Source organism: Populus trichocarpa, chromosome 6, assembly GCF_000002775.5.
Source record: "Populus trichocarpa isolate Nisqually-1 chromosome 6, P.trichocarpa_v4.1, whole genome shotgun sequence".
Taxonomy (NCBI): Eukaryota; Viridiplantae; Streptophyta; class Magnoliopsida; order Malpighiales; family Salicaceae; genus Populus; species Populus trichocarpa.
Window position 1 is genome coordinate 8,077,950 of NC_037290.2, and position 14,685 is coordinate 8,092,634.

General features: G+C 32.8%; 1 protein-coding gene across 1 annotated transcript; it reads right to left on the reverse strand.

Annotated features, from left to right (window-relative positions):
- Positions 1-984: 984 nt before the first annotated feature.
- LOC7487345 (uncharacterized) lies at positions 985-3,037 on the reverse strand. Its single transcript, XM_024604136.2, has one exon. The coding sequence runs from the start codon at positions 2,721-2,723 to the stop codon at positions 1,176-1,178; it is 1,548 nt and encodes a 515-aa protein (XP_024459904.2). The 5' UTR covers positions 2,724-3,037; the 3' UTR covers positions 985-1,175.
- Positions 3,038-14,685: the final 11,648 nt, after the last annotated feature.

A 14,685-nucleotide genomic window follows, 5' to 3' on the forward strand; every position in this document is an offset into this window, starting at 1 on the left:
ATAAACAATATTCTAATTTAAAAATTATAGTATGAAGTATATTTGTTATCTTAATTTATATTTATTCTTAATACTATAATTATAGATTTTTACAGAAAATATTGTACACTCCACTACATAAAATATAGAGTAGCTTTGATTTTATTTATACCATAGCTGATAGCACGAACAAATTAAATTCACACAAGATTAAAGATAAGCACGCCCATTTTACGAATTTGAAATCAATCATTGGTTCCCATGCCTGTAAAAATATTGAACCATGGATAGCAGCGATTCTTACATGCCCGAACTTTCGAACGGTCTCAAACAAGAGTAGAAAGTAACTGGAATCTCATCGAATTTTGTTGCTAGAATCAATTCAATTCTTACATTTATGTGGGACTAATAGACTAGACCATGGTTTTGGACGCTTGAAGGGGGCATGCAAACTCAATTGCATAAAAGTAAATTGGCACAATGGCACTACAATAATCATAGAAGCTACATAATCTTACAACAGTGCTCAATGGGCAGCAATGCAAGTATGCCTTGAAATGACAAGCTTGAATGCAATAATATAGCAACCACGGAGGACGATTTGAGAAGTGGAAGAACCATTAGTCAGGCCATGTTTACGAATTTCTAAGGTCAGAACCAGATCAAAATGGCACTGCCCCTGTTCTTTATCAGGGACATGGGAAACTCTCTAGTCCAGAGAGAAACAAGCTTGGATTTGTTAGGGAGACACTTAAGCATATAATAAAACTAAAGAAACACATTTGTTGAGGATTCTCATATCTAAAGCTTGCCATCTTAATTAATGCATGGAAAGCTCTCAACGACACAAAGCCAAAATCAGTCAGCAACAATACTGAATTTTGAACAAATTGTATCTCAATGGTAGACATAAATTGAAATCTCGTTATAAATTGTAACTAAAATCACTTCAATAGACTAGATAGTGATTCATACATTGAAATCTAATAAATGGAGAGAATAATATAAAGTAATGAGACTTTCATTTGCATCTGCAATTCTTACAAGAAAAGAAACTTGCAACGAAGGAAATACAAAAAAAAAAAAAAAAGATTAAATCCTAAGGTGTTTGCACTATGATTTTATTTCCCTTTTCTGAAAAAAAAAAAAAAAAACAAGAAGAAGAGAGATGAGTAGGATTGTCACCAATCAGGCAATCACCACCACTGATGAACTAGAACTCCCCTGTCTCTAAGAGAAGTAAACAGATCCAAGCACTGCCCATATGTTTTCTCATACTTGGAGCTCCTCTGTCCAGGACAACATCTTTGCCACCTACTATAATGACATTCAAGAAAGATTTCATCAATCAAACAAATGGCTCCAGTTTCAAACAACCTCGGTATCAAATCAAACTCGGTCCCTTCAACATCCATCTTCATCACCACAAAATCCTTCTCCGTCACCGTGCTCTTCAACCACTCAGCAAAATCAAACCCTTCAATCTCATTCACCTCTCCATTAAAACTTCCCGATGATGAATCAGATTTCACTGGCTGAATTCTCCCCATCCCTCGTGTCCTATCCTTTACTTTCTTGCCCGGATCATGATTAATCTCAAACCTCAACGTCTCATTCCTCACCCATGCAGCATATGGCAACAATTTGACCCCTTTCTTTACTCTGTATTCCTCATAGAACGCCTTATCTGCCTCAATCGCATACACGTCAAACGTCCTATTCTGTTTAGGATATTGCTTCTTAAACCAACTCCCTATACTAGACCCATAACTCCTAGCTCCAACATCAACATACACATACCTCCTCTTAAAACTAATATCCGCCATGGCCGGGAGATACTTAATATTCTTTATATTCCTTTTCAATGTAATCCACGGCTTCAGTGGCTCTTCCTTTATAAGAGACTCGGCATTGCGCACCAAATCCCTTTTATACCCCGGAACAGAGCATGTATTCTCCGAATTGCCATCAGAATCTTTGCTAAGAATTTCACTTCCTCCTTTCTTTTGCAAAACAATTTCTCTAATAAAAGGCAGTGATGAATTATAACCTTCAATGTCAAGTGACTTGATTAATTTGCAAGAATTGAACAAATCAAGGAACGAATTAAGACTATAGTTATCTTTAGCACTCACGTGAGCCACAAAAAACCCTTCCGGTTTTAATGTTCGCTGGATCTCTGACACCGTTAAATCCAACGGCCTCTTCTGTGAAGCCTTATCCAACCGGTCACCGCCGGAGAAAATAAAGTCCAAAGAATTCTCATCGAACGGCCACCCGTTCTCATTCGTCGAAATCACCAACGGCTTTGATGCTTTTTGGTAAATCCCAATCGAGTCCAAAATGCCGATTTCTTTCAAAGCGAAAACATCTTCTCCGTTCGGCGTTTCTACACACAAAGTCTTGGAAATAGCCGAAAGATAACCTTCGGATACCAGATCATGAAAGATATCAGAGTAGAAATGAACGGCCTTGATCCAGTCTTTACTCGCGTAGAGATATGGCTGTGAGGGACCCGCTGAGGTGGATTCAACTGCTCTGTTCGCGGTGGAGAAACCGGTTCCGGTGCCGGCGATGACGAAATTGAGATTCTCCGGTAAGAAACAGAATCCACCGAGATTGCATGATTCGCCAGTGATGGTAACAACGTAAGCGAATCGAACGATAATGATTAAAACACCGAATAATAACACCTTCACAAGAATGTTGCTCAAGAAGTTCGGTTTCCCTACGGTTGGCTCCATGACTTTTAATATACAATTACAAAGCAAACATTTAAGGAAAAAAGAATCTGTAGAGGAGTGAGTGATTTTCTCTTTTTTTCTAACGAGAGCAGAAGCGAGCGGAGGTGTGGTTGGCGCCAATTAGGGTTTTTCTTTGAGAGACAGAGGTGGAGATTGGGAAATAAGGTGAAATATGAGGGGTATAACGGGAAGACATTTTTCAATTTCTGAGAGAATGCGAGTTCTGTCAAGCCATGCCTGGAGAGAGAAGGGGGGGGGGGGGGTTTGGGGAAGGAGATAAAAGGCGGAGGAAGAGGAACGCGGTGTGTTGACCAGGATAGCTGGTTAAATTAAATATTACGCGGAATAGAAGCGGATAGAGTTCCGTAGAAAGTAAGGAGGTGATGGGATTTGGATTTGGCATTGGAGTTTGAAGAAAATATCGAGATGGCCACTGGATGCCTTGAGCCACCTTGAATTGCTTGATGTTGACGTTGTCTCCTTGGATAGAGACTATATGATACTGATGTCTTTCTCCATATTTTTGTTGGGTTAGTTGTGTTTAATTTAACTAATTACCAAAAAATAAATATAAATCCTAGTTAATTGAGTTCATGACGCCTGGATACGCCGTCTCTAACTCCTTTTTTTGGTTTGTTAATGTCTGATTAACCAAAAACAATTAAAAAATAATAATTCATTGTGGATTATCAGTGTTTTCTTTTGTTATTGAACTTTTTTTTATGTTATGTTAATTGAGGTTTCGGGTTGATTATTTATTTTGATTTGTATTTTTTATAGTAATTGTGGGTTTTTAAAACCGTTCGGTGTAGTATTGGATTAATGCTTGATTTTATATATATAAAAAATCCAATTTGATTATTTATAAGGAATTGAAGGTGAAATCAACAAAATTGAAAGAAATAAATAGTAGCAAGTTTTTTTTTTTTTTTAAAAAAAAGTGTAAACTCTAGTTTTTTTTTTCATCAATTTTTTTTTCTTTTTAATTGGATGTTTTAATGTTGTGTTAATTAAGATTTGAGGTTAATAGCTTGTTTTTTTTTATTATTATTTGTTAACTTGATCTCAAAATAACAAATTTGATCTTTGGGTTTTGGGGAAAAAATATAATTTTTTATCCCTTGAGCTCTGGATGCTGCTGTCGAGCACTACTGTTAGATGTTGCTGCAAGCATGAACATGTTGAGTTGTTTGGAGCTACAGGCTGCTGCTTCAAAACTGGAGTTTTTGGGACTCTAGAATAATAATAAAAAAAGAAGATAAAATAACACAAAAATAGGGTTACAAATACAAGGATGAGAAAGGAAAGAGAAAAGAAAGAAGAAAAAGAGAAGACGACATTAAAAGTACACCGAAGCTCTGATGACGACACCACCAGTACCATATAAAAGATCCCGACAAGACGAATCTAACGATATCAAATAGGGTTACTAACAATGAACGAAGTGGATCATACGATTTTTTCAAAGATGTCAGGGCTCACTTGCCTTCAGGCTGCTCATGTGACCCACTTCGGTCACCGCTAATGACCTTTTCTAGTCTCGTTGAATTTATTTTCTCGATATCTTTTTAACAGTACCGATTGTGTTGTCATTGAAGTTTTAGTGACTCTAAAGTTTTTTTATTTTTTTCTTTTCTTATTGAATTTTGTGTCTAGTAATTTTTTAATTTAAGAGGGTGTCATGGGATAATTGTGACTCACAAATCACAAGTGATAATTATGACTCATAAATTATAGACATTATTTATGACTCTTTAAATTGTATTATTTTTCTAAATATTTTTTGAGTTGTATTATTTTTTCAAATTTTTTTATTATTAAAAAACCAAAAAAACTCTCAAAACTGTTGAGCTGTTGTGATTTTAAATTGTTGTGTTGACTTTGTTGCTGCAAAGAAACTGTAGCAACTGCTATGATTTTTGTACGAAGGGAGGATATGGTGTTGGAGCTAACTGTTGCTAGGCTGTTCTATCTACAAACCTGTTTTATCAACACAAAAAAAAAAAACACAGTAGAAAAAAAAATGCTATGTGTTTTCCCTTCTAATTAACTAATTAATATCATAATTTAATAAAGATTATAACTAATTAATTAAAAAAGAATTCTAAAAAACTAATCTAATATAATTATTTTTTTTCAAAAGATTTCTATATTCATTAAGATGTTTCCCAGCATTCAAGTTTATAATTTTTCTTGAAGTTAGAGAGTAATTATGTCATTGATTTGATGATCGTGGATGTTCCCCTCCCGGGATTTTACAGTATTTAAAAAAATAATTTTATCTATATTTATATTTTTAATTGCTAAGTAACATTTGCATGCATAATTGCTCCTCGGATTTTGTTTTTAATTACTACTTAGCTTTCGGATCAATTAAGACGTGAGTAGATGGGGATCTCGTTAATGTAACAGCGTCTGGTACGATTAACGATGCTTTTGATGGGACGAATCTGAAGTGACTGCATTCCCTTTGAAGCAATAATTAAAGCGGAGGCATCCCCGTTGGAAAACTCAATAACTAAATACATATAATTTGCCAAATAATTCCTCTCAGTACAACGCATTAATTATACCCTTTTACTGAAATTGGTAGAATCCAGATATGGAGAAGGTAGCAGCAACCAGTATCTTCCTGTTGTTGCTGCCGTGCCTTTCCTTCTCTGCAGAGGAGAACTGCAGTTGATAGAGAGGATATAGCTGCAAAGTTAAATAGAGCAATTAATTGTGTATTAATAGGCCGCACGCCACATGTTTCCCCGTGACACCAAACTCAAAGCTGCTTCTGTGATTGACTCTCACTCCAAAAACGATAATGATCATTACTGATAACAATTAGCAATAATGCATTTCACCGGCAGCTACCTGCATGTGTAATCAACAAGCAAGCAAGAAGAAAATTATTTTATAGATTTCAACGAGATCCTTCCAATATATTTTAATTTCAGCTCCTTTTAATCCTTGCTCGTAAATGCTCCTCAAATGTTGTTGGGTAAAAATTTAAAATTTATCTTTTTTTTTAATTTATATTTTTGTATTATTTTATTATACTCGTATTAAAAATAAATTTTAAAAAATAAAATAAAAATTATTTTGATACATTTTCAAATAAAAATATTTTGAAAAACAACCGCTACCATAATATTAAACATTAGAGATACACAAGTCAAATATTTTTTTTTTCTTTTCAATATATATTGGTAGTCAGATAATTTATATGAGATAAATTTATAAGATGTAAAGTATAATGACATTCAAAATAAATAAATAAAAAATGATTGCATAAAAAGTAAACAAATCAATGTATTAAGTCATATAAAATTATATGCTTGAGTAGGTAACAGTTAACAAATCGATAACAAATAACAATTGAACCTCCTTATCCTTAGATTAACATAACCGTTGACGTGTCACGCACCGACATTATATAATTTGTTGAAAGCCTGAAATATCTAGAGTCGTGCACTGAGCAATATAAGTAAATCAACTTGCATCAATGTAAAAAGGGAACCAATTTAATTAGCAGTTCCAAGAAGTTCTAGAGCCAAGTTTACTGGTCCGAAAGTGAAAGTAGGGTAGTGACTGTAGTTTAAAATATTTTTTATTTAAAAATATATTAAAATAATATTTTTTTAATTTTTAAAAAATTATTTTTAAAATTAACACATCAAAATGATATAAAAGCATAAAAAATATTAATTTGTAGCAAAGAAAAAAATAAAAAAATTCAATTTTTTAAAGTACTTTTGAAATGTAAAAACAAATAGTCTCGGAACTGGCAGTGAACCCCCGAAGGTCTTTTTCGAGGGGTTTGTAAGTATAGTAGATGTTATTTTTTAAAATATTTTTTGTTCGAAAATATATTAAAATAATTTGAAAACATAAAAAAAAATAATTTAAAAGAAATAAAAAATTTTAATTTTTTTTTAAAAAACATTTTTAAAGCATAAAAACAAACAATATTTCTTCGCTGTTTGCTTGTTGGACTTTTTCCTTTTGTATAATAAAACGAAGCACACATGACGCAACCGAAGAATAAAAAACACATACAAGCATTGCTTGCTGGCTATTATTATTAGGTAAAATATTGGTATTGGCTGTTGTGAAAAAAAATATTAGGTAGCTTAATTTGCTGGCGAATGGCAGTTCACCAGCTGTTGCTTACTCAAGGATGACCAAAACATTTAATACAGTCATGAAAAGACTGATATTCTTCTAAATGTTTTAGGTGTTTTTATTCTCAGTTTGCGATCTTTTTTCCTGTCGGAGAAATGCTTTAGAAGCAAGTGGGCAGGCAGTTGGCTCCTTCGGACACCATTTGTTTCTTACACGGGATGGTTTGCTGGACATCCCAATCCAATCATAATTTAATTGACCGTCTAAAATTACTTAACACCTTTTTATGCATTTAAAGACAACTTACAACTTCAAACTTGTCCACACCAATAAGGCGGGAGATAGAAATGAAAAAAATGGCATGAAGCTCAAGTCCCTGTTTGGTCTTTTGAAAAATTGTCACACTGAAATATTGTGTTCTTCTTTCACCGAATCGATAGCATAGTTTTAACAACTCGATTATTCAGTTTGGCCTGATTTGATAAAAAATCAGAATTAACTCGTGATTTAATAGATTAATCATATATAACATGGCCAAAAATCATTAACTTTTCTGAACAAATTTTATTTTTGTCAAAAAAATAACCCTTTCGATTTGTGATTCTATTTTACCCTGTGCCGATCCCGGAATTAGTTTTAAAAAATGGATGGTGCTTGGTAACGAATCCTGTGGGAGCGCTTCTGACTCAGTTTCATGATCACACTGATGATTGCCTTCAGATTGCTGAGATTCATCTTCTACAGTCAACGCCTTCTTTCGTCCTTCCCTTTACTTTTCTCAATTTCAAGTTGTTTGTACAATTTGCGACCTGCAAACATTGATGATTCATGTGCCAATGTCTAAGAAATTAAAGGTATTCCGTCAATTTAAAATGAAAATTGGATTTTGTGAATATTAATGACACAATTTATGATGCTATTCCTTAACAAGTTATATGGTTTTTGTCCGGATATAATTATTTTATCTCTGATATAATTTAAAGTAGATTATAAATAAAGTGGGATAAAGAAGCAAAGCATCTAATCTTAACATGAAAAGAGAAAAAATGTTTATTAAATTGGGAAGATATATATAATAAGCCTTTGGATTCCGAAGAAAGAAATTAAAGCTTTCTTTATATATCTTTTTATTTATTGCTTCCCTCTCAACCTTACAGATTATATTCTTCCCAGACGGTGGGGCTTGTTGCCAGCACTAACCAATGGCTTGGGCATGAGAGTGCTGACCAGGGAAATAATCCCTCTCTCTCTTCTCCGGAGGTGATTAAATTATAAATGCTCATAATTTGTACAGTTACAACAATACAAAGTGTGAGCCACCTCTCCCAAAAGTCTAATTATATCCATGATCTTCACCTTGTAGTTGAAGCCGAACCTCTCGATTCCATCCTATATTGTCAAAGAATCATCTCAACTCAATAGCTTAAGTTGTTAGATAAGGTCTCAGGATATGATTTATATTATTCTCTAACACACCCTCTCCAGTGAAAGCTCTTTGGGCTTGAAACTTGCACAGGACCACATTACATTGTGCTTAATTTTTATCAAATAAATAGGGATGGTGAGATTCAAAATCGTGACCGCTTGGTCATCAAAACTCTGATACCATGTTAAGGAACCATTTCAACCCAATAGCTTAAACTGTTAGATGAGGTCTCAGGATATTATCTATATTATTTTCTAATATATATGACCACAGCTAGCATATTTGTTGAGGTGGAAGAAGGATATGATGTACAGAGACTTTACCTGCTGAGAACAGTGAATTATTTCTTACAGTTTTATCAATAAATTCACAGCATCAATTAGCAGAAACTCAGCTTTTTTCTTTTTAAATTAGAGCTTCTTCAAACTCATTAATGGACCACATGCAAAGGAGTTGTAGTAGTTGGAGAATCCGCATTAATATTGTTTTCCAAATATAGAGTTTTTTTTTTTGGTACAGCTGCTCATGCTGGCAATATGAGCCAGCAACTTGTTTTCTAGTAGTTGGAGGATTTTGCTGACAATGGTATTCCAGAATTTGATAATGATCAATAATGATATAATCAATTATCTTCCAAAACAAATAATCAATTAATTAGACTATAAGAGAATATTATTGATAATGATATAATAGAATTGTTGCACGTAACTTTTCACGCTATTTTTAAATAAATAAATTAGAAAAGCTTGTGATATTTTTTAATAAAGTATAGTTTAATTTTTTCTTGGTTTTCAAATAGGATTCTAACATTTGTTTTCTAAGATTAGGAGGCATTCTTTTTATTTAACCCAACATAATTCTCAATTCTTTTAATTAAATATATGTATTATTTTTTCAGTTTACAATTAAATGTTTTTTATTAAAAAAAACACGTTGAAAATGACTATACACCCATTTTTTTACGTTAAAATCTTTTTTTTTTGGTTTGGTACACGGTGAAGCTGGAGTCAACCAAGTACGAAATATCCTCGAAAAGAAGGCTTTGATACACTAAAGGCTTCGGCTTTCCGCTTTCCAATCGAGACCAATAGAAGCCAAAGATGGAGCACCGATGGCATCTTAATCCCTCACATGAGCGCAGGCTTAATGTCGATGTGATTTTACATGTGTAGTGGTACAACTACCAATCTTTTTCCCAAGTTTTGATGACATGGCATTGGCTTCTTCGAACCAAATAACAAAAAATGGTGGGGGTAATGAAGAGACGTGGGCTGGGCCTTGCAATGGCGATGTCGGATGGATGCTGACAAAGAGGACAGCGGGGCCCACATGGAAGAGAAGAGCCAATCCTCGAGCCAGAATATGTATGTCGACGTCCCCGGTATCTTATGATAGAGGAGTGGAATTGTAAATTGAGAGAGAGAGAGAGAGACGAATGTTTTGGGGAAATGAAATTAAGGACGATAGAGCAGATTGAAGAACAATCATTAGTGTTGGAACCATAATTAATTCTTGACTCTGATTGGATGAGTTAAATGACTCGCCTTGTCCAATCATTCTGGCATGGCCCACAACCATCATGTGACGGCCGCTGTGGCCTACACTTGCCCCTTGATAGAAGGCGAAACCAAAATTAATATTTCTTCAACATTACATGAAGCGATAAAGAAAAAAAATGAAATAATTAATTATAAAAATAAATTTTCAATATTATACTTAGAAGAAGAAGGAAAAAAAAAATGATTGAGACTTAGTATTTATCTACTGTGAACACCGCCTCGCAGCTAGAAATAACTCATTGAGACTGTTCTAACACTACTGTGAAAGATTGCATGATAACTCCGTAAGAGGCAACATACTCCATGAGAGCAATGATCTAGAAAACAACCAAATAAAATATCATGAAGTAAGCATCTCATGTTTATATTTAAGTAATTAATTTAATTTAATTCAAAAATAAAATAAAATTTCTTCAAAAAAAGCTAAATTTAACAAAGATAAAAAATAAAAAAACCAAGATAACTCGGATTATTTTCAAAATCAGTGAAAAATCCTACAGAAAGTAAATAAAAAATATAAACACGAGATGCTCATTTCATGATATTTCACTAATTTTTTAAATAATGTTAATTTAACAAATTAAAATCAATTTCAAATTTCTCCTAAAATTTCACATGAACGCTAAGTCTCCCATAAATTGAAGATTCTTTCCCTTTCTTGATAAAACATTAAAATAAAACAATAATAAGTGGAGAGACATCTTACCTACTATTTTTTTCAAACAACTATATGAGTTTCCTTATAAATTTCTCTTCCCAATTTCCTTCCTCTCCTTGATTGCTTGTTTCACTCTCTAGAAACCAATCTCTTTACTTTTGCTAACCCAACTAAATCTCTAACACTAATTTCTCTCAATATCCCTATCCCTCTCTTGTCCCTATCCCTCTCTTGCAATCCCTTTAATTTGCTTTCTAAAACATATTCTTGAAAGAAAGAAAGAAAGTTTGAATGAAAAATACTTTCCCTTCTCCCTTTAAAGCTCTTGGTATGAATAGTACCTTAGAGGGTTTATTTTTACTTGGGGGCTTATACTCGTACATTTTTAAACTACAAACTTCACAATCATTATATCCATTTAATACTTATTTAAACTCTTTTTAATTATCAATTACTTATTTTATATTAATTTTATCTTCTAAAATTTCTAATTTTATGGGGGTTTACAAAGTTAATTCTCAGTTTTGCAAGCGTTTATTTTTTTTATCGTATAATTAAATAAAGTATTTTAAAAAAAGAAACTTAATAAACTCAATGGAGTTCATTATCCAAGTCACGAACTTGACAAGTTAACCTAGGTTGATTCAGATAAATTTAATATGTCGTTGTCTCAATATTCTTTTTTTAAAAGATGCACCTTGAAAACATTTTTAAAACAAAACCATATTTTTAGCAGTTGTTTGAGTTTCCTTTAATCCACCAAATCGATTGAATCACACTAGCACAATCCTATACAATTTAATTTAAAGCTTGAATTAGATAAAAAATCTCAACGTGTTGAGTTGAGTTTAATAACATTGTCAAAAAAGTATTTCTTGGTATGGGCATTATTTTTTTATATGTAAAATTTTGTTGCGGGAATTATCCAGTACATTAACGACATGTGATAGCATTTAAGGCTCGCCAAAATGAAATATTCTTGTTGAGATAAAACGACCCATCAACAATTGAAGTTAATTTGTGTTTCTTTTCAAGTAGTTTTGTTTACACAAAATGGTATGCAAATACGTAGATCTCACAAACAATATTTTATCTTGTAAGTTTACGTACCGACTGCCGCTAGGTTACCTATCACTGGATTGGGGAGTTAAAATGTGAGGTGAGAGATTTTATTTATTTATTTATTTAAGAAATAGATAACAATAAGATTAATGGAGTAAATGAAAGAAAGCATTGAGAAAAATGATCTTTTGCAACTGTTATTAGAACGGGCTCTTCGGCCCACCTGGTCCAAACAATCTGGAATGAATGGGCTTGCTCAGGATTTTTGTGCGTGGTGGCCTGGCCTATATTTTCCTTTTAATTGGGGTTTTGATGTTAATGCCATAACACACAAGTATTAAAGTTTTTTTACACGGATCATTTCTCATTATTACCAAATAAAGCAGGGATAAATAAATATTTTTGCAACTTGATTATATAGTAAAATAATCAAAATATTTTAAAAGAAAAAATAATTAAACTCGGCGTCAAGAGGCATTTTCACAATAGTTTTTTTTAGCTTATATAATTTAAGCTAGAGGCAATTTAATATTTAATTAAATATAATAAATAATTAAAATTCACAGTGCAATGCAAGTCCACGAGGAAAAAGTATGGAACGAGGTCCTTTGAATTGTTTGGCCAACAGAATCCAAGTCCATGAGGCATCTCAAGATGAAAAACCACTACAGATTCTGATGGAAATAACTATTTTTTTTTTGTGTGTGTTTTTTTTCTTCCCTCGTAGATGAGCATGGTTATCAACGAATCTCTGAGGCTAAATCCCCCAATTGTCAGTGTTCTACGTGAGGTCAAACAAGGAACAAGATTGGGAATCTAGTTATACCAGCAAATATGGAGGTCCATGCTCCATCTCTAGCTCTTCAATGGACTTCGACTCCTGATGCAGGCAGTGTGAAAACAGAACAAAAAAGAAAAGAAAAGTTGAAGATTAAGATTTTCACAATAATCGTTCATTTCACTGACAAGAGTATTACCTGTAACCCCTTCTGAGGATATTGTTATGTTTGTAAATGATGCATTCTAGCCCATAAATTAAAAGTATTGTTACCATACATTAAATCTATCAAATTCATTATTTTTATTATTTTATTCAAATTCAACCGTACCAGCATGCTAACTCACCCTAAAGTAAAAATGATAACTTAATTGGTCAAATCTTGAGTTTGTTTCCTCAATAGTCATGAGTTTGAGTTCTTTCAGGGTCACTGAAGGCTTACATGGTCGTTAACTTAGGGTCCGTGAGATTAGTCGAGGTTTACGCAAGCTGATCCGGACACCCACATTAATAAAAAAAATAAAGAAAACATGTTGTCATTGATGACGTGATACACATTCAAGAAAACAACTAGTAAATCAAATCAGCAAAGCAATGAACAGTTATGGGGTTCATCTTAATTTACACAGATATATATATATATATATATATATATATATATATATATATATCTAGGGTGATAAATCCTCTCTTGATCACTCAAGTATTTTCATATAGTTCATACTATATCTAATGTCTGTCTTTTTGTTACCTCGATTAAGATAACATGTAACATGATCAAAACATAACATTCTCTATATAAGATGACTTAGTGATCTCAAGTCTAAGGATCACTTATACAACTGTCACATGAGCCTTTCCATAAATATAAGTGATCTTTCTATATGGAACTCTCATGCAAGTTAATTCAATGTTCATGTTTTATGACAAGCATCTACATATTAGTTTTAGGTATCTCTTATACATCAGTTTATGAGAACAATTGCTTCCTTTCATATATATAAAAAAACATAATATGTATCAGTTTTTATAGCTCTAATGAATGTCAACTACTTAAAAGAGCATCGACTATGAATATTTCAGGAACAATGCTTTGATGCAATACGAATCCCGTAATTATAATAACTTTATAATTTTCTTTACAAAATATTTTTGTCTCGTGGACTTTATTTTTACTCTAGATTCATTAATATAATATTATATAAATATTAAATATAAATTAAGTCCTTATTAATAATAAATATATATTTACATGAATACAATAATGCCATGTGTAACTAACGATTGACTACAGAACATATTAGACTAAAATCTACTTTGTTTCGCGATGATTTACTGTGATATGTTTAGTTTCTAAGAGATGGTTAAGTATTGAAATTTGATCTTTGATTGGGACTTTAATGGATTTAATATCCTTAATTTCTTATGCAATATTACCTTGGTTAATTAGTGGTTCAGGTTTGTTGATTTTGGTGAATTAGGGGTTATCTCAAGTTTGATTCTTAGCCTTTTTGACTGCCATTGATTATGCGTTGAGGTCTCAGTCTCAAGTTATGGTTCGAAATTGACCTTAGTAATGGTAAATTATTCAACTAGAAAAAAAAAATTCAGATTTCAGAATTGATAAATTACAGAGGCCACCGAACCCCCCCTCCCCCCTCTTTTTCTTTGGAGCTGAGAACAATGTTAAACCAAATTCGGCGAAATTTGAGAGAATTAGAGAAAATTTTCATTAACTACTGTCCTTTAACAAACTCTGGAGTCAAATTAAGGAAGGCCTTGCTATTAGTTTTCCACAACTGTCTCATTCCCTAGATTTTTCTTCATCTAGAACTTTATTTGTAATATATGGTTTAATTTGTTTCTCGGAGTCAACTTTGAAATTATAGATGTAACTTGCAAGTCCTTAACTGTTTTGCAGTAACCCTTGATTGGATGGCGAGGAAAGTTTTGTTGAGAGAAAAATCAGAATCACTTTTCATAGATTGCCATTTCATCATCAAATTATTTCATGCATTATGGGATTGGAGAAGTTTCCAGTCTGAATCGGCATCATACCCTCAAGTTATTTTACTGAGCTAAATTGATCCCTACTTTATAAATAAGCCCTCTGTCCTTCCTTCAAAAATATTCAATGGTCTGCACATGGATGGTGGGGCCAACATTCAACCTTGTAGAATCTATCCGACTAGTGCAGAAACTTCTCAATCTGTAGTATCCTTATCTTGGAACTGCAACTCAATGTAGTTAAATGCTTTGATTCCTGTTTAGTGAGTTTGCAGATTTTGGCCAACCTGTTGGTGTCTTCAGCAGTTCTCTTGACAAATAGGATGAGAGAAGGAGCAGATAACATATTTACAGATTCC